At 61.7% G+C, this 24,819-nt stretch overlaps 1 protein-coding gene across 3 annotated transcripts in view; it reads left to right on the top strand.

Annotated features, from left to right (window-relative positions):
* Positions 1-19,679, top strand: part of STK40 (serine/threonine kinase 40) — a 38,980-nt gene extending 19,301 nt beyond the window's left edge. For 2 of the 3 annotated variants that reach the window (XM_040619271.1, XM_040619270.1), the window contains exons 2-11: positions 618-737; positions 2,317-2,402; positions 2,777-2,920; positions 5,000-5,227; positions 6,100-6,152; positions 11,650-11,765; positions 15,300-15,444; positions 15,558-15,677; positions 16,103-16,187; positions 17,353-19,679. In XM_040619271.1, coding sequence (XP_040475205.1) covers positions 626-737; positions 2,317-2,402; positions 2,777-2,920; positions 5,000-5,227; positions 6,100-6,152; positions 11,650-11,765; positions 15,300-15,444; positions 15,558-15,677; positions 16,103-16,187; positions 17,353-17,571 — 1,308 coding nt within the window. In that variant the 5' untranslated portion in view covers positions 618-625 and the 3' untranslated portion in view covers positions 17,572-19,679. The remainder of the gene's footprint in view (positions 1-617; positions 738-2,316; positions 2,403-2,776; positions 2,921-4,999; positions 5,228-6,099; positions 6,153-11,649; positions 11,766-15,299; positions 15,445-15,557; positions 15,678-16,102; positions 16,188-17,352) is intronic. The other variant, XM_040619272.1, reaches the window with a different exon arrangement.
* The last annotated feature ends 5,140 nt before the right edge of the window (positions 19,680-24,819 follow it).

Raw genomic sequence — 24,819 nt, 5'->3', positions numbered from 1 at the left:
CCCCCCCCCCCCGCCCATTGACAACTTTGGGTGTTGAGGACCTAAGAGCCAGGGGAGTTTGAGAGAGGAGATCCCCAGGGCAGCCATCTTCCCACTCGGCGGGCGTGAGAGTCCCCAGGCCCTCTCCCCACCGTGCCCCAGAGATCAGATCAGTGGCGGTGCAGGGGGACCCAGGATTCAGTACCTCTGGTCGCTGGGCTGCAGGTACTTGAGGGGAAGGCCTCACTTTGGAACCAGTCGCTTCTGGGCCATCTCTCCTCTCAGTCTCTGGGGTGGTCTCTTGGGGACCCCAGTTTGCATCTGCACAAAGCCAGTGTCCTCTTCTCTGCGTGTGACTGGCCCCTTGAGGCGGGCTGGCTGCCCACTCCATAGTATATGCTGCCTGGAAGGACATCCCGTTTGAGCCCCTGATTAATGCCAAGGAAAGGAGCTGTGATTCTTTGTCACGGGGAACCTTCGGTGCTCCTCCGGGAGGGGGAGGAGGTGGCAGCAGCAGCAGCGGGAGCAGCAGCAGCAGCTGTGTGACACATCCCCAAGTCAGAGACTTGCAGGCTGGGTTCGCCTGAGGAAACTCGCCGACTTGCTCAGCGAGGAGGGCTCTTCTCTGTCTTGTCTAGAGCTGAGAATGAAGCGGAGAGCATCAGACAGAGGAGTTGGGGAAACGTCGGCCAGGGCGAAGGCTCTAGGAGGTGGCATTTCTGGAAATAATGCAAAGAGAGCTGGACCATTCATCCTGGGTAAGCCTCTGACCGCCGGGTGGGCCGGGGTGCGGGGCGCAGGCGCAGTGCCACACCCACCGCAGCGCACGTGCGGGGCCCTCGCCTTGCGACTCTGAGGGCAGTCGCTTTGTGCCAGTGGAAGATCCAGAGCCTTGGGTCACGCCGTACCCGAGTTGTCATTTTTGTTGTAGCCTCACCAGCCTTTGATCAGCTCCAGCTGAGAGCTAGACTGTCTCTTCCCCCAGAGCACCCCATTTGCCCCCCACCCCATGTGTCCCCCAGGAGGCACACAAGCTGCATCAGAACCTGAGACCCATAATCCAGGGCACTTCTCTGACCTTTCTCGGAGGGCACAGTTCATTCCACACGGCGTCTGGTGTAGCCCCCCCGATTTCTTGTAAATTGGCACAGAAGTCGTGCAGAATTGGGTGTGCCCAGTGGTCCAGAAGAGCAGCAGGGCCTTTCTGCCTGATGTTGGAGGCCCAACAAATCAGGGGTGCTGTGCTCAGGGTTGCAGGGGTGAAGTGGGCACTGAGGACACCAGAGACTGGGTGTGAGTTTTGCTTTGGGGCAGCGTCTCGGACTTATGGGCCCAGGACAGCTCCAGCCCCAGTTGCTGGGCAGATGGCTCCCGGCGCCTACCACGTGCCAGGCCTGGGCTATTTGCTGGGGGCGCAGCAGTGAGCAGGGCAGACAAGTTCCGGCCCTCACAGAGCTTAACGTTAGTTGGAAACAGAAACCGAGTAAAGAGCACGCAAGATCATCAGTGGGGCGGTGGGGGCCGTGAAGGAAGTGAACAAGACAACGTGAGAGCGGGACGGCCTACAGGGAGCGTGTACCAGGAAGGTTCCTGATGAGGAAGTGATGTTTGGGCTGACCCCCGAAAAGGAGAAGGCTCCAACCATGTGAAACGCAGGGGAAAAGCATTCCAGACGGAAGAAACAGCAAATGCAAAGGCCCAGAGGCAGGAAAGGGCTTAACAAGTTAGTACATAAGAGCCCAGTGTAGCTGCAATATTGGCGAGGGGGTGGGGGAGCGTCATCAGTGAGGTGGGCAGGTACCAAACCATACAGGACCTCTGAAGCTAAGAAAGAAGTTTCGACTGTATGTTGAGAACAGTGACACACTGTGATGTGACACTGTGACCTTGTCTGACTTCTGCTCTGAACGCTCAGGCGGGATGCCAGCAGGGGACAGTGAGCAGTGTCCATCTCCAGGAGTACAGAAGTGCCCCAAACCTGGGCCCCAAGAGGGGCCAGGCGGTCACCGCCGCCGACCAGGGGAGCTCCCAAAGCTGTAGTTCCTCAGCCTGGAGATGCTGATTCGAGGCTCCAGGTTGCCGCAGGGACCTCTACTTTTACCACCGGCTCCTCAGAGGTCCCAGCACGCCCCCGCCGTTGAAAACCCCTCCGTCTGGGAGCCGGCCTAGAAGAGCCAGGTGTCCCTCAGGCACACGCGTACGTGCCCCTCCACTGTTGGAGGGAGACGGAACTCTCCACCAGGAGACGTGGGGGGGGCCGTGAACTGCAGAGAGACCACGTGGTGCCACGAGAGACAGGGCTCCAGAAAAGTCAGCCCCAGGCTCTGTGTGCCGTAGGTCCCCGTCTGGGCAACTCCCCGGTGCCGAGCATTGTGCAGTGTTTGGCGAGGAAAGACGGCACAGATGACTTCTATCAGCTGAAGGTGAGTGAGGCGCCCGGGGCGGGGAAGGCTCGGGCCCCAGGGGCTGGCCTGCCAGCCTGCTCTGCCCTCTTCTCTACCTTCACACCCGCACCTCCTGCGAACATGAGTAGCACCGTTTCTTCCCGGGAAGCGGTCGGGCTCACGCAGTCGCGCTCCGAACAGGCCTGATCTCAAGAGCGCGATCAGAGCAGAAGTCACACTGCCGTCACTTCGAGAAAAACCTCGCACGTCGTACGTGCCTGTGCGAGTGCGCGTGCCCGTGTTGCGGGCCCGACCGCAAGCCCCCTGCTCTTCCTGCTCGAGTCATTCTGCTTTGTAAAGTAAGGTTTATTTTTGGGTTTTTGGTCTTTTTATGTGTGTGTGCCTTCCTAAAGATCCTTACCCTTGAGGAGAGGGGGGACCAAGGAATAGAAAGCCAAGAGGAGAGGCAAGGCAAGATGCTGTTACACACCGAGTACTCTCTGCTTTCCCTCCTCCACACGCAGGACGGCGTGGTTCACCACCACGGGCTCTTCCAGGTGAGTGGCAGAGGGGGCTGCCTGTCCCCCCTTCCCCCGCCCCCCACTCCTGGCTGGCTCCTGGGGCCGGCCCCTGCTGGGGCCACGTCTGTACGTGGAGCAGCTCACCCACATGACTGCCTGGGACCCCTGCATGCTGGGTGTGCCAGGACTTGCCGGGGTGTGGGCTGGAGGTCAGGCTGTGGCCACACCAGCTGCTGCAGCGCCCCGGCCACGAGGCTCGCCGGCCTGTGGCAATGCCCCTTTCTTTGGAGAGCCACTTTTCCAAGAAGGGAGGAAGACATGAAGTCTTTTAAAGACGCCCAAGCTCTTTCCTGTTGTGTCGTGTCAAGAATTGGCCCAGACCAGGGTTTAAGGAGGGCAACGAGGAGGGACAAGCCTTGTGGGCCACCTGTGGATCCCACGGTTGGTTTTGGTACCGACAGTCCTTTCGCCTGCCCCGGTGTCCCAGTTAGTTGAGGAAGTATCCCTGAGCCCCCCGTGCTCAGATGTTCCAGGTCCCTTAGGGAAGGTAGTAATGAGTAACTTGTACCCTGAACAGAGGCCTCCTCGAGGCCGAACCAAAATTGTGTCTCCAGAAACGCGGAAGGCCCGGCTCAGGGTACCCGGGAGGCCTCCTGCTCCACCCTCCAGCAGAGCTTCTGCAGGGCCCTCAGCTAGCCACGCTGGCCAGGGCCGCTCTTGCTGGATGGACCCGGCACCCGAGAGGCCATGTGCTGGCAGGGAGGCACAGAGGTTTTGGAGCCGGTGGTCCTGGAGTCAGGTTGTATGACCTTGGCCAAGTCACTTCCGGTCCCTACGCCTCAGGTTCCTCATCGGTTTAATGGAGGCGGCGATGGAGGCCGGCCTCGCAAGGTGGTCAGGACAGTGAGCGGGCGTGTGTGCGGCCACACTCATCACGGTTACTTCCTTGTCAGCTTGAGTTCTTGGATAGAATAAAGGGAAGATGCCCCCCCACCCCGCCACACACACACCCAAGGTCTTTTATTCTTAGATGTGCGATTAGAGGTGACTGAACATCAGTTTCCCTTCCACGTGACACCAAACCGGGGGGTCGTGAGCGTCATCTCTAACAGCTACCAGAGCTCGGCCCTGCTTTATGTCCTCTTGGATAATAGAACCTGGGTGCTTAGAAACATTTCTAGGGTCCCCTGTGTGCCAGACACTGCTGGGCCTCTGGGGAGGAGAGAACAAGAGGTATGATCGCGCTTGGAAGGAGAAACGTGGCTCTTCAGTCCCCAGCAGTTCCCTGGGAGGCAGGCGTCAGTCTGCTGGGGCTGACACCGAGCATCTCCCCAAGCTGGCTCATCGGTAGAGCATGCAGCTCTTGATTTCGGGGTTGTAAGTTCAAGCCCCATGCTGGGTGTAGAGATTACTTAAAACAAAAATTAAAAAAAAAAAAAAAGAAAAACTTAAAAAAAAATAAAGGAAAAATGTCTTTTCGGCAAGGAACACAGGCCGGCACTTACTACCGCGCGCTGGTAGCAGGACGCACTCCCTGAGCGCCGGCATGGTTGCCGTGTTCTCTGAACAGCCTGTGAGGGAGGGTGCCAGCTCCCTTTGACAGATGCGGGACCAGAGACTGGGAGAAGTGAGGTGAACTGCCCCGCGTCCCACAGCTGGGATGAGCGGGACCTGGGGCCCGAAGCCCGCCTTTTCCACGGTTCCGTGGCTGCCCAGGAGTCTGGCTTCCATGGGAAAGCAGTTGTCTTGGACACACAGGACACCTCACTTCTACTGTCGCGGACCTTGGTCATGGCTGGAACCTCTGGGAGTGGCGTGGAGGGAAGATGCACCGGGGCCCCGGGTCTGCTGCCCGTACCCGGGGCCCAGAGGTCCCCTTGGCATTACTCGCTCAGCCCTGATACGAACCCTTTGCACTGGGATCAGAGCGAGAAGCCTTTAACATCAGCCCCTGGTCCCGGCTGCCCAGGCCTCAGGCCGCCACCCCGCACATGTGCAGCTCGGTCCAGGCTCTCCCCTTGGTGTGTGTCTCCGGCACCAGAGGAGAGTCCCCGACCCGCGACCCTGGACCGGCAGGCCCACGACCAAGCCCTGGTCTGTCCCCTTGCCTCCCAGGACCGCACCTGTGAAATTGTCGAGGACGCGGAATCCAGCCGAATGGTGAAGAAGATGAAGAAGCGCATCTGCCTTGTCCTCGACTGCCTCTGCGCACACGACTTCAGCGACAAGACCGCCGACCTGATCAACCTGCAGCACTACGTCATCAAGGAGAAGAGGCTCAGCGAGCGGGAGACCGTGGTCATCTTTTACGACGTGGTGCGCGTCGTGGAAGCCCTGCACCAGGTGAGGCTCTGCCCCCCTGCCGGTCCCTCCTCCTCTAGCTGGCCCGTCCTGGGCTCCCGGTGACCAAGAAGCGTCCGGGCCCCACTGCCACGGAATGCCACCCTTCTTGCCGCTGCTCAGCGGAAGCAGCTCTGGTTCCCGCCCCCGCCACGCCCAGACGTGCTCTGCAGCTGGAATGTCCAGAAGGAAAGTGGCTAGATGACCTGTGTAGCCAGTGAGGCATGGGGCTGCAGGCCTCAGCCCAGGTTCCTGGGGAGGTGCTGCCCCGGCAGCCCAGCGGCACCCAGCGTAGCAGCTGCCTGTCTGTCGAGAGGCTAAGCTGTAGTCTCCCAGCAGAGGTGACAACGGTGAGATCCCCCCGGGGCAGCCGCAGCTTGTCTCTGAGCTCTCCCTAGGGTAGGGCTGTCTGGCACCCCGAGGTCCAGGTGAGGAGAGCCTGCGCCTCTTCCTGGCACACAGCGTCTGCGGACTGAGCCTGCGGTACCTGGTCCCCAGAACCGTGAGAGTTCACCTCTGACCGCAGATGTGGGCAGATGCTAGTGTTTTTCTCAGCGGGATATTACCTGGAGGTGGAGAGAGGAGTGGTGTTCCCCCTTGGCTCCTGTCCCGAGGGGAGAAAACTGGGGAGACCGCCCCTGGTAGGACAGAGACTGCCTGGGTCCACGTATTACCCCATCCCTACCGGTGGTTGATGAGGCCTTAGAACGGTCCTGATCTGTCTGTGGCTGGCAAATCAAGGCATGGGCCTAAAGCGACAGTCGTAGGGCTTTTTCCTGCCTCCCCAAACCCCTGGAGAGCCCACATCTTACAGGCTGGGCCCAACCCTGGCGCCGTCCTTCATGGTCCAAACCACGTGCCTGTTGCTTTTCCAGAAAAACATTGTGCACAGAGACCTGAAGCTTGGGAACATGGTGCTCAACAAGAGGTAAGACCCTTCTCTGTCAGGACGTGACCTTGCGGCTGGCACGGGCTGCATGCTGCAGCGACCCCATGCCCTCCAGTGCCCCCCGTTTCTGACTCACAACAGCCCACTTCCCCAAGAATCCCGGGGATGCCTGCTTCTGCCTTTTGCTACGTGGGAATATGGTGCTTGCTCAGAAGGGGGGACTCTTAGGGGCGCCGGGGTAGCTCCGTCAGTTGAGTGTCTGACTCTTGATCTGAGTTCAGGTCTTGATCTCAGGGTTGTGAGTTCAAGCTCCACGTTCGGCTCCTCACTGGGCACGGAGCCTACTTAGAAGAAGAAGAAGGGGAGTCTAACAGGCCACAGGGCACGGAAAGGGAGCTCTGGGAAGGATTCCAAAGATCCTCCTTGGGCCATTCATTTGGTGTGTGTAGTGGTGCTCAGTAAATGACTATAAAACATGGGAGAAATGAGTGAAGGAATGACAGGTGAGCAAAATGAGGCCTCGTCTTAGGTCGGGTTCCCAGGAAACAGACTCTGAGATGCGTGTGCAGCAGGCTCACTGGGAAGTGCTCCTGGGGCAAAGGGCGGGACTGAGCAGAGGGAGAAGCTGAGCTGTGCTACAGTCACAACGGGGCCTCAGCCTGGAAAACTCAGGAGCCAGGGAGCCCTTCAGATGTCCCAAATTGAGGCAAGGGGGCGCATGGCCTTGGGTGCATGGCCCTGCCCTGGGCACAGCCTCAGAACGCTTCCTTTGGCTAAGGGGGTTTCACGGAAAAGGGTGCAGCTACGAGTGGTCAGAAGCCGTCACTCAGCAGCAGGGGGAAAGTGCCTCGATCCTGGGGGGGTCTGGACGGCTCACCCTCGCACCCTTGGTCCATCTGTGGCAGAGGGAGATCACACAAGGCCCCTGCTACAGGCTATCACTCCCCCCACACCGGGTGGAGGGGCCCCAGCCTCATAGGGGCCCAGGACCACCGGCAGGCACTGCCACGACCATAGCAGTGCAGGGCTGAGAAGGGCTTGCCACCTCCCCTGCTCTCCCTGGGCCTCTCACCCTTGCCACCACCTCCAGGAGTTGAAGTGGGTCAGAGGGCTCGCAGATGGCAGGCACCAGTCTCACAGCAGAAGCGGTGTGGTCATGATTTGTTCCCTGATGTGGCCACCCACTCAAGAGGGGGCCCGCTGTCCCTATGAAGTGGCCAGAGCCACAGCAGTCACAGGAGAAGAAGCTGCAGGGAGCGAGGCCCCTGGGGAGGGCATGGGGGAACCAAACCCCCGCCCCACGCCATGAGGAGGTCACCGCCCTTCTGCCACCACCAACCGGCACCGGTGCTGCAGACGGGCAATCTCCCAGAGTCACCGTGCAATGGGGTGCTGACCAGAAAGCACTGGGTGGGGGCCTGTAGAGGAGGGCGGAGGCTCTGGCCATCTGAGTCAGTTCCCTGAGGGATGAGTAAAGATTGGCCAGCTGGAGAAAGTGAAGCCATGAAAACCTGACCCTGTCATGCTCCACAGTGAGGAGGGAAGGAAGCCGAAATTCCAGGGCTGCTGGAACCCTTGACGGGCCAAGTGAGAGAGCTGGGGAAGCTTGGGGTCAGACCAGGCTCTGAGCCCAGCACTGCCTCTTCATTCCCCTCGAGACCATGGGAGTTCATTTGATTATGTATTGGTTGATTGCTTCATCGTGTCTTGAGAGGCCGCTGTGGTAGCAAGCACTTCTCTGAGCTTCCGTGTCCTCGGCTGTGGCAGTGGAGGGGACTAAGCCTCCCTGCAGACATGGAACTGCCTCACGGGCTGGGTCCATCGCAAGCGCACCCCGTGCTAGACGGCCCGTAGCTCGCTTCCCCGGGAGACGAGGCCTGCTGGGGGTTGAGCGGCTGGTGAGGGCACCAGCGGGGAGCCCAGGGGGCTCTGGCCCCAGCCCTGAGTTGCACTGGGGGGCAGGTGCTAGAGAACCCGGACCCTGCCAGCCCTGAGAGCGTGTTGTCTTATTTGGACTTGAGGCCCTGGCCTTCTGTGGGATGCTGGCCCGGTACCCTCCTGCTCTGGACAGCAGGCGTGCTGCTCACACAGAGGGGGCTTTTTTTGTTTGTTTGTTTGTTTGTTTAAAGACTTTATTTATTTATTTAACAGAGACACATCAAGAGAGGGAACACAAGCAGGGGGAGTGGGAGAGGGAGAAGCAGGCTTCCCGCTGAGCAGGGAGCCCGATGCGGGGCTCGATCCCAGGACCCCGGGTTCATGACCTGAGCCAAAGGCAGACGGTTAACGGCTGAGTCACGCAGGCGCCCCGCGGGGGCTTAGTTTTTGACCACCTAAGTGCGTCTGGCTGCAGAGCCCATGTGCCCTGAGGCCTTCTACGCAGCCACGCGCTGCCTCCGAGCAGCCTAGGGGTGCCTGTGGGAGCGCGCACTTGTACGCCTGTGCCGCTGAGCCCAGAATGCGCCCGGCCTCTGTGCGCCAGGCGGGTCTGCTCCCCTAACTCCAGGCCACTGTGGTTCTGGGAGTCTAGGCAGGAAGCCCGGCCGCTCTCGAGTAATGGCAGTGGAGCTACGGCCGTGGCTCCATGCGTGTCCGTCTGTCTGTCTGGGTGTGCATGTGCACGCGTGCCACATGTGTTTTCCTCAGATAGAGGAGCACCGGTACCTCACTCAGCCCCTGATCTTAGCTGCATCGCTTCTCATCTGATGATCCCCTTTTTGGGGTCTTGCTACAGACGGAGTGCTCCTGGAGGGGGCGGCGGTGCAGAGGGACCCAGTGCGAACGCCATGCCCTGCCCCGGGCGCGTCTGCAGCACACCCCTCCCTTCTCACTCGCACCCTTGCACAGTTCGAAGGCGGGCCTGGAGGAGCGCCAGCCCCCGCCTGCCTGCCAGGCCGGGCCCTAACTCCAGCTGCAGAGGCAGGCAGCCGAGCTGGAGGCCGCCTCTGGGCCTCGAAGAACAGAGCGGCCCCAGGGGAGGACACAGGGAGAAGGGTTTGCTAGGCGGCTATCGTGCTGAGTTCACCCCACTTGGGAGAAAAGGCAAGGGTTGAAACCTGAAATACCCTTTGGGGTTATATGAGGTCTGCTGTGGGTTCTTTTTCCTTCCTCCTCTCTTTTTGGGTAAGCAAGTTGCACACCAAGTTCCTAGAAAAGGAGAAAAACGCTGGTAGCCCAAAGGGCCATAACTGAAGAGTGACTCACGCAGAGCGGGTTCTGCTGACGCAGAGCTGCCTCCCTTTACCCCCACTGCCCTCGCCTCCTGCCGCAGGACGAATCTGGGCGGTCTGGGGCTCCCAGGGATCTGGGCGCCACCCGCCAACTTGGGTGGTAGTGGCAGGGCAGGGGAGCGCGGCCAAGCTTCGGGAGGTCTCGGAGTTGACCGTGTGGTTTCCCGTGGGACAGCCTCCAGGATCGTCGGCGGTGTGGGCCGGCTCGGCCCTGCTGCCCGCCGCCCAGCCACACACAGCGTCCTCGAGCCCCCTGGCCCGGCCCAGGCCCAGAGGGCAGCACAGCCCGTGGCCTGCTCGCCCCCAGGCCTGTGGCCGCAGCGTGGTTCCCCTCGCCCGCCGCCTCAGGTTGGGTCTTTCCTGGGGTCTCCCGTTACTAGCCCTCGCCTGCTGTGCCCGCTGTGTGAGGAGAGGATAATCCAAGCTAGCAGTCAGTTACCGGTCGCCAGGCCCCTGGCTCTGTGCCTTCCCTGGGCTTGTCTTCCTGTCACATCCTCACACAGTCTTGGGAATGGGGTGCTAATAGTCTCCATTTGACAGATGAGGAAACAGGTTTAATAAGAGATTAAATGAGGCACCCACGGTCACACAGCCAGGGAATGGCCAAGCTGGGCCTGGGGCCTGGGACTCTAATGCCCAAGCCCCCCAGACCGCCCTGAGCAGTCCCTTCCCAATGTCTTGCGCCTCCGGGAACCCCTGCAGGACACACTGCCAGCCGCAGCAGCCATCTGATGTGGGGGGACAGACTGTGGGCCTTCAGCTCTGTGGATGCACAGTCCCACATTCAGGGCGGTGACGTGGGCGGCTCAGAGGGGGAGCAGTCCACTTCTTGACATGGTATCCTTGGCCAGACCCTTCGCCTGCTCTCTCAGGCCCTAGCTGCCCTGGGGGCCACCAGGCAGATTTCTGTGGCATCTGACAGGGCAGGCCTGTATGCAGAGCGAGAGTCGAGGTCTCCATCTGGAATGCAGAGGACAGACTAACCTTTGTTTTATACCAAGCCCTTTGCCAGCAGAATTCCCCGAGATAGCTGAAGGGCTCGCAGGGCCTGTTGGTCACAGCTCCTGGGGAATTCCATGCTCAGCCCCACACACCCTGTACCTCTGAGCCGACCCCCTCTTCAGCCTGGAGACTCAGCCAGTGAGAGGCGGCGGGGGACCCCTCACGGGGCTGCCCTTCCTGCCGTCCCCCTGCTTCTCTGCCCAGCCAGCTGACACGGAGCTGGGCAGGTGACCCCTGCCCCCTGTGGGTGGAGAGGCGCCCTTCCTCACTAGCCTTCCTCGACGGGGCCTCTTGGGGGGGCCTGCCCACCGCCACCGCCTGGGTGGGGGTAAGGCCCCCTCCCTCAGCCTCTTCCTTCTGTGCACACTGTGAGCGTCATGAAAGGATCCCAGCCCTAAGCGGCTCTCACCCACGATGCTCAGATGGGAGTCTGTGGTCTTCTAGGTCAGGGGGGAGTCTGAAGCCCAGGACAAGGGCTGAGTGAGCTGTGGTGGGATTGGAGGGAAATTCAGGGGCTGGGCACTGCCCAGGGACACGGGCACGAGCAGTGGCCATCCAGAGTACAGGCTTGGGGTCAGGCGGACCCAGGCCTGGGTCCTGCTCACTAGCCCCCTGACCCTGAGCAGGTCCCTTCATTTCTCTGCACCCTAACTGCATCACCTGTGAGAACGGGGCAGCGAGAAGCCTCCCTCCTAGACTCCCGTGAGGGCGAGTGCGCACAGTCCGCTCGAGACAGAAGCCAGGGCTTCCGCCCGCTCGGTGCTCCGTCAGCGTTCGTGTTCAGTACTGTCCCCGGGACGCTGATCCACAGTGACCAGGGTCATGACCACAGGGATTGGCCGAGGGGAATAAAAGTGGCCCCCGTGGGTGGACTCCAGAGCCCTGCCGAACTTCCTTTTCTTTGTACGGAAGTGAGGGAGCTGAGCTCGATCTCCCGTCGTTCCAGATGTGCATGTTCTGTGAGGTGGTTTTGGGACATCGCCGCAAGTCGTCCTGAGTCCTGAGCTGCGGCCCCAAGGCTCAGCCTGGACGGCAGGTTCCGGGGAGCCCCTCTGGAGCACTCACTGGGTCGGAGGGACTCACATTCCTCTGGTCCCGGGTGCTGAGGGGACCGCTCAGCAGGTGCAAGCAAGGGTGAGCGGCCAGCGTGAGCGCCGCGATGGCACTGCTCACACAGCCGCGGGGGCCCAGGGGGCAGAGGAGGGTGTGGGTGTGATTCCTTTGCTCCCTGGGCGAGACAGGGGCAGCCGGGCGCGCGCGGGCACAGACACGACGTTTGTTCCTTCTCTGCCCCCTGCTCCCAGGACGCATCGGATAACCATCACCAACTTCTGCCTCGGGAAGCATCTCGTGAGCGAGGGGGACCTGCTGAAGGACCAGAGGGGGAGCCCTGCCTACATCAGCCCAGATGTGCTCAGCGGTACGTGCGGTGTCCAGGCAGCGGGCCCCAAGGGCTACGCGGCGCCGGGCTCCACCGCGGCTCACGCCTTCAACAGAGCGTGTCTGGGGGCGGGCCTGGGCCAGGTGCCGGGACTTCAGTGGGGGTCCGAACCAGTACTGTCCGTCTGCGTACAAAATTTGGGGTCTTATGGGGGAGGAGGATGGTAACCCTCACCCTGGCTCAGGGTTAATGGCTCTCTGAGATTGTTTCTCCGAGTGTGAACAATGGGCACTTGAAGGACTTTCCTGAGGAAGTGACATTTGAGCTGTGATTGCACGGACAGATAAGGACTTGAGGGGGCGGGACAGGGCAAGCTGTGGCTGCTGCCCAGCCAGACAGGGAGCCTGGGTCAAGGTGAGGCCAGAGAGGTGGGCAGCGGCCAGACCAGCAAGGCCCGAGGGAAGCCCCATTGAGAACACCATCCTGCATTTCAAGTGCGCAGGCCGCCATGAGCAGGTCTTCCCCGGCTCTGGCACCGCGACAAAGACAGCTCTCCCTTTGTTCTGTTCCTTCAGTAGTTCCTCCTTCCTTCCCTCCTTCCATCTCCAAGCCCTCCCTCCCTCCCTTCTGCCTGAATTTTCCCAGCGCCTACCATGGAGAAGGCCCTGTTCTGGACGCTGGGGGTACGACAGCAAATAGGCACACAGACGTCCCTGCTTCCTGAGCGCTGAGCTGACCTTCTAGTGGGGAGGAGACAGCCAGCACCCAAAAGAAAAAGCCAGTTACACACTGATCACGCGCCGATCCCACCGCCGGGCATCCGGCGCCGTGCTGCGCACGTGACCTGCGTCATCTGCTTAGACCACATGGCGACCCTGGGGGGGAGATCCGAAGTCCCTTTGTCGTAGCTAATAGTGAACCTGAGAACTGAGGCTCACGTCCTGGCCAGCCTCCTGCCCAAGCCCACGTTCCCCGGGACACTTTCCTTTCCTTTCCCTTTTTCTTTCCCATCTTACCACACGTTGGCCGCCTCCCCCGGCTGAAGCTCTCCCAGGCCGTGCTGCCACTGTCCCCCCAGGACCTCGAGGTTTGGGTTGGAGTCGCCGTGGCCTCTGCTAGAGGGAGCCACGTGCCAGGGCTGCACCCCAGCTCCCCGGGGACCAGCCCAGGCTGGACACCCTCCATGAGATTCCCCAAAGCATCCTTGTGGGTGACAGAGCCAGGACGATGCACCGGGCTCTTCCCTCAGCGCAGGCCCATGAGGTGGGGCCTGTGACCGCATGGCGGGAATAGAAGGGCTGGCTCTGGTCAGGCCGCCTCAGCGATGCCAGGCCAGGGGGGCCTCCACGTGCACACACTTCCTGCTCCTGCCCGTGGCCTCTCTCTGGCTCTTCCAGATTCGTGCCGGTCTTAGAGGATGAAACAGAGGAACCCAGTGCTTCAGAGAGAGTCCTAGACCCGGAGGCTGGAGAGCCGGCTCTCATCCTGGCCTTCAGCCCCCTTCTCTGAGCCCCAGTCTCCTCCTGCGTTAAGAGCGGGACGCGTTACTGCCTCCCCACGTGGTTAAGAGGTTGAAGCGGGATGATTGACTATGAGTCCGGCCACGCGGGCTCCGAGTCGAGGTCTGCCACTTGGTTTATTCTGTGTTCCAAGCACAGCCTCCGGCATCTGGTCCGGAGCTGTGAAAAGGCAAACATGACCTTGCCCGCATAGGGTTTATAGACTGGTTAATAACTGTGTCACCTTGGAAAAGTTACTGACTTCTCTGGGCCTCAAGTTTCGCATCTATAAAACAGGGATGATAACAGCCCCTGCTTGCTAAGGTCCTGTGCGATTAAAGAAGGCCTTTAACCTGCTGTCTGGTAATAAACATTAGCCGGCATTATCATTACGGGAAGGAAGGCTTGAAGTTCAGTCCTCTCCGAAGCCAAAGCTCAGGGAAGGGTCGCCGGCCCAGGCAGAGCTCCTGGGGGAGCTTGTTGGCTGGAGGGGGCTGTTCAGCTCCCGTCCAGTCAGGGCAAAAGTCCTGGGGCTCAAGCTGAGGGAGCCCACACCACCTTGGCAGCGGGGCCCCTGCTGCGGGGGCCCCTGGTCCTGTCCTAGGCATCTCAGCAGGAACCGCGTGTGGCCACTGCAGCTTAGAGTCGTGGCACAGTGGGCTGCGATGACGACCCCACGTGGCAGAGCAGGGTCCAGGAGAACGGGGTTGCCCTGGCGTTGACCGTGGGGTCAGCTGCACAAGGTCACCCACGTGCTGCTCTTTGGCATTGGGGGTTAGACAGGGGCCGGGGTGACACAGCCTTGGAGAAAGCGTAGCAGAGACCGATCTCCACAAAACCGCCTACTGTAGCAGCCAGGGCGAAACCCTGCGAGGTCAGCATCCTGGCCCCATTTCACAGATGAAGTCATAGGCTAGGAGAGGGAGGCCCGTGGTACCTTCTGGAGGCACAGGCCGAGGCCTGTAAGGATACTTCCATGCACATGTGCAGTACACACCTGGTTAAGCTGCTTGACCTTCGGTGGGCCTGGAGAGCCTTCCAGAACCAGTATCCCCTGACCCAAAGGCATCTGTCGCCACCCATGTGGCTTCAGGACCCAGAGGAGGGATCCTGGTTGTCCAGGCGCTGCCTGGTGCCCGGGACAGGACATTGGAGTGCCCTTCCACACCCGTGGGGAAGCTGAGTCATAGTCTGCGAGCTGGGCTGCTGCTGGGTCTGCTGTCCCAGGGACGGGGCGGGCAGGGAATTTCCAAAGGCTTGAGGTGCTGGACTTGCGGGAACGGGCCAGGCAGCGGCCGGCGCGCCGGAGGAGCTCTGGCGCGGGTGGTAGGCGATGGCCTTGCCCCGAGAGTGGGAGTAGCAGGGCTCCTCCAGTCAACTGTGTGGTGTTGGACCACTGACGTCCCTGCACCTCATTTTGGAAAAGGAGAGGAAATACCTAATTCACAGAGTTTGGCGGAGACGAAATGACAACATCTCTTCCGGTGCCGTCACAGCGTGGCGCTCGCTTAAATGCTTGCTCCCTTCTGTTCTGCAGGGAGGGAAACAGCACAGAGGTCACTTAAATGGATGCTCATTCCTCTAGCAAACGTTGGGGTCCCTGCTGGGCACCGGGGCTCAGCAGTGCGCCAAGCAGAGCAGCACCTGCATCTGAGAACTTACCTTCTCTCGGGGGAGATAGGAAGTAAACAGGGGAGGGGATCCTCACAGACGGGTCGAAGCGCTCTGGGGCGAGGGGACAGGGATTGGGCAGGGCTGGCCGACTAGCTCTTTGTCCCGCACACACGCTCCTGGCCACCTGCTCTGTGAGCTGCTTGGCTGGGCGCCGGGGCCGTAGACCCAGGCCGAGCCGCCAAGAGCTTGCGGTCCGGCAGAGCAGGGCTGGTGTGCCGGCAGGTGGCCTGCGCAAGGCCAAGGGTAGTCCCTTCTCCTCGGGGGTCACTCCTCGGTGGGGCATCGTCCTGGGAGGAGGTGCGGGGGGAGGGTCCCGCGGATAGGATGTCAGGCACGCAGCTGGTGAGCTGAGGGAAGCCCAGGCCGGGGCTGAGCGCGCCTGCGTCCATGTGCCCCCCAGGCCGGCCGTACCGGGGCAAGCCGAGCGACATGTGGGCCCTGGGCGTGGTGCTCTTCACCATGCTCTACGGCCAGTTCCCGTTCTACGACAGCATCCCCCAGGAGCTCTTCCGCAAGATCAAGGCCGCCGAGTACACCATCCCGGAGTGAGTCCCGCTGCCTGGGGAGGGGCGGAAGCGGCCACGCGAGGCTCGGAGTGGTGGGCTGGGGAGTGGGCAGCAGCCTGCCCCACCTGAGCCCTGGTCCTCTCCCTCATCAGGGATGGGCGCGTGTCCGAGAACACCGTGTGCCTCATCCGGAAACTGCTGGTCCTCGACCCCCAGCAGCGCCTCGCCGCCGCCGACGTCCTGGAGGCCCTCAGTGCCATCATCGCGTCGTGGTAAGTGGGCCGGTGCCGGCTGGCGGAAGTCTGCGTTCGGCCCGCGCTTAGGCCCTGCCCATCCCACCCAGCAAAGCAGCTTGAGATGGGGCCCGTTCCTTTGCCAGACAGAGTCTGATTTCCAGATATTCCCCCATGGGCGAGATGGGAAGGGTGCCGCCAGAACTCAGGGCCGAGCGTCCCCGGCGTGCCAGTTTTTGCCAACTGTGGGACTGGCATTAATTACCTCACCGATTTTCCACCACAGCCTGTGAGGTAGAAATGTCCCCCATTATCGGCTGAGAAAACCGAGGCTTGGGAGACAGAGTCATTCATGTCGAGAGGGGGCTGAGTCGGGACCCAGTGAGTGCAGCCAAGTCTTAGAGCCGTGGGGCTCCCGCCGGCCAGGCCTGGGGAGCCGGCCTGACTCGTCTGCCTTCCCGCAGGCAGTCCTTGTCATCGCTGAGCGGGCCTTTGCAAGTGGTTCCTGACATCGACGACCAGATGAGCAACACAGACAGCTCCCAGGAGGTGAGTTGGGAAGGTCAGACCGGTCGTCACCCAGTCCCAAGGGACCAGCATCCAGGGACGGCAGGCAGGGCCGGGGCAGAGGGGGCAGCTCCCGGCAGGCTGCAAGGCCCCCTCCGTCTCAGCTGCCCGGGGCCTGCCTTGCCTCCGTAGCCTGCAAGAGGGGCCATGGGGCAGTGGAGGCGGGGCCCAGCCTGGGCCTCTCTCAGCTTCCTCCTCCTGCCCGAGGCCTGGTGCTGCCCTGTGCTGGTCCTTTAAACGGCCACATTGCTCTGCCTCTGACGCACTGGGTCTCTCTCAGCCTTTCTGCTCTCCTTTTCCAGATGATTCATTTTCTCCCAGTTTTCTCTCATTTCCTGTTCCCTGCACCGGAGAAAGTGCTGGGCCTGGCATGGAGGCAGACCTGGGGCCAGGCAGCAGCTGGCAGGCGATCTTAGGGTGCCCCCTGGAGGGCAGGGCTTGGCGAGCAGAACCATGGGAGGAATGCCATGAGGACCTTCCCTCCCTGTCCCTGCCCCTCCTCCCCCTGCCCCAGAGCTCCACAGCCTTCGCTGGGCAGGTGGGAGCAGGAGGAGCCTCCTGGCCCTGGGGAAGAGAGTCGGCAGGCCCTCCCTCGCCTCCGTGTCACCCGCAGTGCATCTGTCCGTCTGCACCACAGGCCTGTGTGGCCATGTTCTTCTCAAGAGAGGTGCAGTGAATTTGCTGGTCACATAGCCCAGACCCCAAGTCTGAGCGCAGAGCGCTGCTCTCCCCCATGACAATCAGCACAGGGACCTGCCCCTTCCGAGCGGCCCTGCTGGGCTGCCCAGGCCCCCGCCCCCTCGGCTCCCTCCCAAGAACAGCTCTGAGGGGAGATTGCTGCCCCGGAAGCTAAGGCTTCCAAGGTCATGCGACCTCCCCCAAGGTCAGTGTGTTAGGAAGCAGGGGATCCGCTCCAATCCCAGGCCTGTCCCTCTGCTGGAGCGACCCCCGGGACAGGCCGCAGGCAAGGTCCAGGGTGGCGGGCGGGCTTCGGGACCGGGAAGGGCGGCCTCTGGAGTCTGGAGCCAGGTCACGTAACAGTGGTTCCCGGCTCTTCTCTGCAACCCCACCCCTCTCTCTCTCTCTCTCCCCCCTCTCTCCCGCCCTCTCCCCCCCCTCCATCTGCTTGTCTCCTTGTCTCCCGAAGGCTAAGGTGACGGAGGAGTGCTCCCAGTACGAGTTCGAGAACTACATGCGGCAGCAGCTGCTGCTGGCCGAGGAGAAGAGCTCCGTGCACGAGGCCCGGAGCTGGGTGCCCAAGCGGCAGTTCGGCAGCGTGCCCCCCGTGCGGCGGCTGGGCCACGACGCGCAGCCCATGAACCCCCTGGACGCGGCCATCCTGGCGCAGCGCTACCTGCGCAAGTAGCCCCCTCGCCGGGGCTCCGGCCCCAGCGCCACCTCTTCCGACCCCCAGCCAGCGGCCCCAACGCTCCCCCACCGGCTGCGTCGGGCGGGGACGGGGCGGGGACAGCGCAGGGCACGCACGGGGTCAGCAGACGTACCACGAAGCTACCTTGAGAATGATCGCTTGATTGTTTGGTTTTTTAATCTGAGAAGCCTAGATAACTAATCTGCTTTTAATCATGACGTTTTAATCTACCTCTGGCTCTTTAACCGCGCTGTCTCCGGACTGAGTGAGAGGGAGGAGGAGGGAGCCCGCCCAGCGGCCCGGCCCAGGGCTGCGGCCCCCCCACGCCCCCCAGACAAATAAGCTGAACACGCAGCTCGCTGCTGGCTCCCAAAATGAACACCCACTGCCCACGGCCCTCCCCGGGCCCCTCCAGGCTGTCTGACCCTCCCCTTCTGACCCCAGGCCCCTCAGTCCAAGCTTTGGAAAACTTCACCTCATCTTAAGCAGAATTCAAATATATTTATTTTTGTACTGAAACCAACTTCTTTCCCATCTCTAGGTGGCTCGGCCTGTGGCCACTCCCTGCCCCCACCCGCACCCCCACCGACCTGGCTGGACAGCAGGGAGTCCACCGCCCACACGTGGACCCCCTCCTCGCCCCCAGGCTCAGAAGCCCCTTCTTGCCGGCCCCTCCACCTCCAGCCCACCAGTCCCTCCTGTTTCTGGTGATGGGGAGGCCTTTCTAGACTTGGTTCTCTTTCTCCCATCTCAGTAGCTTCTCTGAGGTGCTGCATCCTCGCATTAACCCTGGTTTCTTTCTGCACCCGCACCGTGGTACCGAGGTGACGCTGACGCAGATGTGAATGGGGTGCCTGGTGGTCAGGCGGGGAGGGGCGCGCTGGGCCGACCATGAACGGGTGGGCCCTGCTCGCACGTCCTCTTGCTCCCCCCACCCCTCTGTGTTCACAGAATGGTGGAGGCATCTGCCCTCCTGTTCTTGCCTCATAATGGATGTGGTGTCTCTCCCAGCAGACCCTGGCCAGGGCCCTTCATCAGGGCTGTGGGGCTCGTGGGGAGTGCTGTAGGGACTGGGGGGTCTGCCTGGCTTGAGAACAGCCCTGCTGCCCTTTTTGAGCCGAGATTTTGAAGTGGATGCCCGTCTTGCCAGAAACACTGTTCTCACCAGAATGCCCTTCTTTCCCACTCTCCCTCACTGGACTTGGCCTTGCCCGGTGCCAAGCAAAGACCCCTCCTCTGGCCTATCCCCCCAGGCCCCCCTGGAAAGGCTGAGTGTTCCCCTCCAGGCAGCCCTGGGCCCTCAGGCCCTGTCTGTTCTTGCTCCCCAGTGGGGAGGTGACTGAGGCCTGTGTGACCTTGTTTCCCAAAGTGTGAGCTGCCCCCTCCCCAAAAGCTGACTCACTGTGAGTGACTTGGGCAAGTTCCCAAACCTCCTTGTGCCTCAGTTTCCCCATCTGGAAAAAAATGGGGCCACCTCTTGCCAGCAGTAGCAGGGCCGCCCATGCCCCTTCCTCCCCATGCCCCCATCCCAGCACTTGGGCGCCTCATGCCTCTGCCTCAGTGGGTCTGTGGGAGCCCACCGGAGCCCAGCACTTATCCCCCTGAGCACCAAGCCCTGCCTCTACCAGCGGCCAGCCGCCGAGGGCCAGGGTGTCGTGCTGCGGGGTGGGGGATGGCCTCTTTTCTATATTTATTTCAAAAAGAAGTCTCCCAAGGGAGTAGAAATGCAGTCTGGCCCAGGGCTCCCAGCCCCTGTGACTGTCCTCCCGTGAGGGTCTCGGCCGTGCCCCTGTCCAGCGGCCTGCCGGACCCTCTGGGCCTGCTTGCCACAGGGGGGCTTTCTCCTCCTTTTCAGAGCAATACCCTCGGGGGTCTGCGGAGCCTTATCAGACAGGCTGCGCCCTCCAAGGTCAGCCCTGCGTCTGACGTTTGTGGCAAAGCAAAGGGGAGGAGGCTGGGCCCGCCCTCACCGGGTGTCACACGCTGAGAGGTCCTGTTGTAAAGAAACAAAACAGAAAAAGTCACAAAAAAGTTTGTATAAAGACATATTTTTGTACTACATGGGGACTCTTCCTGCATGTCAGCAATAAAACTTCTGACCTGGAGCCAGTGTGGCCTGTCCCGTCTGCTGTTCTTGCCCTTCTCCCCGTGTCTCTGTCTCTCCAGCCCCCGCCGGCCAGGGCAGGCTTCCTGCAGCTCTGGGCTCTGCGGCGGACAGCCCCCCACCCCGCAGCCCCGGCCCCACCAGCGCCACTGCCTGGGTGGAGGGGGGACAGAGCTGCCGGCATTCTCCTGACCCAGTAGTGCACCCCCCCCCTCCGGTGCAGGCAGGAGGCATCCCAGAGCGGCTGCAGCCGGCCGAGTGTCGGTCCTCCCTGCCAAACCCCCATCTGGGGTCGGGGGATCCGGGCCGGCCAGAGGCTGCCCGTGTGCCCACACGCCCACCCAGGGCAGCTGGCGTAAGAGGGGCGGGCAGGCCTTTCCTGAACTCGCCTCCCCCTCGCTCCCCTCCATAGGAAGCCAAACGGCTTCCTTCCTTCCCTTCCTCTTTCCTTCCTTCCTTCACCTAAATTTAGACGTTGCGGAGCACTGGAGCAGTGAAGCTGCAGGTAGGCCGGCCCCGCCCTCAGCACCCCACGGAGCCCCGACAGACCCACTCCTCTGTTCCGGACCCACACACAGCCCCAGGTCAGCGAAGGAGCAGTGCCCGCACGCGGGAGGCCCTTCACAGGCAAGTCGCACACAGCAAGAGTGAGGCGGCACTGGGGCTCTGCGAATTCTCCAGAGCTGGCCCGACCCCTCGCCCCCAACCTTCACACCACACCTACCCAGCGGCCAAGTGGCCGCCACCTCCCTGGCCACCCCCAGTCTACACACACTGCGCGTTTCACTTACCCGGCCCTCGTCGGCAGAGCTGTCTCCCAGCGCACCTGCTGCGGCGCCTGGCCTCATCTCCACGGCCGCCCCCCTCCCGTCCCCCACCCGATCGGCCTCGGGTCCGTGCCCGGGTGTCTCCCGGGAACACGCAGGGGGCAGCCTTACCAGTCACCAACACCCAAGACAGCCGCACGCGGGCAGGGACTTGCTCGGCCGACTCGCTTGTCCACACCTAGGACAGGCACGCAGCTCACACTCCAGAACTGTTGCTCTCTTGACCTCGACGTACCAGATCGCTCTTCAGTGTTTATTGTGAGCCCCGGAAGCCATGGAAGGAGAAAGTACCAGAAAGGTGGGGGGTGACCAACAGCCTCCCATGTCCTGAGAAGTCAAAGAGGAACTGAGACGTCCCCCCCCCTCCCCGTTTTAGCCACGTCCGGGCCTCCAGCGGCCTCAGGGGGAGCGGTCTCAGAGAAGCCGGACTGGAGCTGCCCAGCTAAGTGGGGGAGGGAGGAAATGGAGTCTCAGTGGCTCGGGCTGCTGAGCCCAGCTTACCTGGACTTCCTGCCCACCCCCACCCCCCCCATGTCTAACCCACTGCTGATCCTGTCACCCGCCAGGCAGAATCTGACCGCTTCTCGAGGCTCCCTGTGAACACCCTGTCTGAGCCCCCACCCCTTGCTTCCTGGCCTCCCTGCTCCTACCCTTCCCCTACAACCGCCCAGGGGCCACATGGCAGCCAGAATGAGCCTTTTACATGCCCCATTTTGTCCCTCTCCTGCTTACGCACCTCTGATGGCTTCTGTCCCATACAGAGTAACGTCCAGAGGTCTGTCTGTGGTTTGGAAAAGTCCACAAACAGAGCTCTACACCTGGCCTCCTCTCTAACTTGTGGGCCCCCCACCCTCCTCACTCCCTGTGCCAGCCACACTGGGCTCCTTGCTGATCCTGAGGGAGCTGAGCAGGCTTCCACCTCAGGGCTTTAGCCTGGCCTATTATTTCTGGAAGCCTCTTCCCCCAGATTATTTGCATGGCTGCCTCCCTGACTTCCCTCTGCTCAAAATGTCACCTCAGAGAGGCTGTCCCTGAACACCCGGCCTTCTCTAACCCCTTAAGGTTTCCGCTTTATGTTTCTTCATTGTGCTTATCACAGCCTGGTATGATAGCATATGTCCGATTACTGATTCTCTCCGCCTTCCCGACTCCGATGCTGAGCTCCGTGAGGGCCGGCCTCTTTTCTGTGCGTCCATGTGGGAGGGGGTGTCAGAATGACGGGGGTGCTGCTGGCATTGAAAGGGTGGGGCCAGAGACAGCCCCACAAGGACGGTGGATCCTACATCCTGCACGACAGGAGTGGAAATGTGTTTACAATGACCAGAGCCAAGAAGCCAACTGCCTTTTATACATAAACACAAAGGACTGGAGGATATCACGTCCGCCGACCCTTCGGGGAACGCGACTACTGTGAAAAGTGGAGGGACTCTGTACTTTGTGTCGTTCAGAACTTTACCAAGAGTTCCTCCCCATTTCCGACGCTGTCACTAGCGCGAGGTCCCAGCGCCAGTCTGCACTCGGAGCTGCCACGTTCCCAGCGAGTGACCACATCACAAATACATACCATTACCTTTAATTTCTTTATATTTTTAATTAGATATGGAGGTGGGTATTTTAGCCATAAAATTTCACTTCAGGAGCATAAAAGGACCAATACAGAGTATCACAAAGAGGCAGCTTTGGGTCTGACTGGGTGGGGAGCTGTGACCTAGAACCGCCCCGTGGAAGACAAGTTCCAATCCAGGCCCCCCCTTACATCCAATGTGACCACACATCCAGGCTTCCCCTGAGCCTCACCTCCCTCCTCGTTAGATGGGAGTCCCGCTACGAACCGCACAGGGTTACTGGAAGGATCTAAAGGTGAAGCGCACGTAGCAATTAGCCAAGCAAGTACCGGGGGCCGGGACGGCACTCCGTAGCCCCAACTCTTACTGTTTACTCTGCAAATGTCACTGTGCCCTCTTTCCAGAAGCTGTCCCAGGGGCTGAGGGGCATCCAGAGGACTGGACAGGTCTAAGGAGGCCACGAGTGGGTCACCTTCTTCTCTCCATCTAAGACTTAGCCCCTGAACCCCTCCGTGGGGAGGCCCCAGTGTCAGGAATAGACCCGCAGCTTGGCCGCTGAGGAAGGGAGCAGAGCTGGGTTTCGCACTGGGCCCTGAATATGCCAGCCCCCCTGAGAACCCTCCCAGAGGTTCTGGATGCCTCAGCCCCCGACTCCCATCAAGACCCGTCTCAATTTCCTTCATTAAAAAAGGCCTGTCTTTCCCGAGTTTCATCTTAGGGTCACTCTCTGTGCCTCCCAAGGTGACAAATGTCTATAGTCTCACAGGCTGACAGGAGAGCAGAGAGGCAGCCAACCAGTGGGCAGGTGGACGGGCGGCAGGTCGGTCATAGGTCTGCAGACAGGGAGGAAATTAGCAGGTGGAGAGATGGGACACAAGCCAGGCAGGCCAGTGAGAGCTATGCAGAGATCCCAGCCAGCACAACCGGAAGCAGGTGGCTGGGATACCTACAGACCGGCTGGTGGCAGAGCGGGCCGAGCCAGGCAGGCAGAAAAGCAGACAGGCAGGTGGTCAGGCAGCCATGAGGGCTGGGGGGACCGCCCACCTGAGCCAAAGGCACATCCTCCAGGGCCTCCAGGAGTAGACCTCAGCCTCTTCGGAACCTTCCAGGGCAAGGCTGCTACTCCTACCACCCAGCCTAGCTTGGCCTTGTGCATCCCCCTAGGGGAAGGCAACAGTCTGGGTAGCACCATGTGTCCCTGTGCCTGAAGGGACCAGAAAGCATCTCAAGCCCCACTCTGCTCAGCATGCCCCCCCCTTCACCGGGGCCGAGTCACACCTGACCCTCTCCAAACACACATGTCACACACCAAGGCACAGACCTGGGTCAGCAGGTTAGCAATACCCAGACAGGTGCATAGCTCGGCAGCAGCCAAACACCGATCCAAAAGCTCGTCTGCTCTCGCGAGTACAGAGAGGCGCGCCTGGGGCCCCTGGGGAAGTGCAGGTCTGCGCCCTACGAACCGAGAACACCCTCCAGACACAAGGGCGCTCAGAGCACAGCGGCAGCACACACCGAGGTCCGCGTGGAGCGAAGGCATTCAGGGAACCCACGCGCCCACGAAAACCCACGGAAACCACGGCCCGTGGCTAGCCTCTGGCCTCCCGTTCGCCTCTCCACGCAGGGTGAGGGGCCCATCGCGGCTCACCCCAGCCGGCTCTTCCTCCCGCCCCACGGGAGTCTCCGGACCCCTCCTCCACCTGCACGAGGACCGCGAGGTTGAGCAGCCCCAGGTCGGCTTTGGCGGCTTCTCTCCCCTGTCTGTCCCGAAGGTGACCTCACCCACTCCCGGGGGTTCCCTCCATCTTACGTGTCCAGCCGGGACGCCTCCCGGGGTCCCCTGCCCGGCACTGCCCCCGGGGTATCGAATGCACATCTCTAACCATCTCAAAGGAAACCCTGACCCCCCCCTCCAACCAGCACCCCACATACGCTTCGCTCAGGTGCTCAGGCCCAGCGTCAAGCGGGGGTCCTCCGTCCTCTTTCCCTCCCAGCCACGGGCAAGGCGGGAGTTGCGGACGCGTCGGAAGGTGACCCTGACCCACCTGCCCCGCGGGGCTTCCGGGACCAAACCCCCGGCGCGGCCCTGCCGCCCCCACCGCCCTCCCGGCCTCCGTTCCCGGCCTGCCACCCCCCCCAGCTGCCCCGAGCCCCCACCCCCCAGACTCTCGGGGTTCCCTAGCAGGCGGAGAGTACCGTCCGAGCTCTCCCGCAGACCCCCGACGCCCCTCCGCTGCACCGGGGAGAGAGGCGCCTGCCCTCACTCCCCCGCCGCAGCCGGGCTTGGCAGGATCCGGGGTCACCTACCCGGCCCCCTTGAGGGCGGCCTGCAGGTGTGTGCCCTCACCCCCGAGGCTACGTTCCTCGGGGCATGTTTGTCTCCGCGCCCTGGACTGGGCCTCATGAGGGCAGGGGTTTGGAGCCCCCACTCCCAGGAGGTCCCAGGCAGGCAGCACCTGCTGACCAGCGGCTGGCGGGGTTCACGGGCTGCGGCACCCGCCCCACACAAATGCTCAGGCCGATACAACGCGGGGATAGACACACAAATACACAGAGGCAGAAATGCCTCCACACACGCTCACGAAGCAGACTCAAAAATCACAGAGACACCCAGGAGTCCTTTCCCATCCCCGTCTGTCCCGTCTCCATCTAGCTCTGCCCTCTGCTTGACCCCCGTCTCAGGACTGGGATTGGGGGTCTCCAGCCTGGACACACAGGGGGGTCACTGGCCCACAGGCCGCAGGCTGCG

This window comes from Ursus maritimus, unplaced genomic scaffold (genome assembly GCF_017311325.1).
Source record: "Ursus maritimus isolate PB19 unplaced genomic scaffold, ASM1731132v1 scaffold_32, whole genome shotgun sequence".
NCBI classification, from domain to species: Eukaryota; Metazoa; Chordata; class Mammalia; order Carnivora; family Ursidae; genus Ursus; species Ursus maritimus.
Note: the sequence above shows the minus strand (reverse complement) of the source record. Positions and strands in the feature narration are given on the sequence as shown.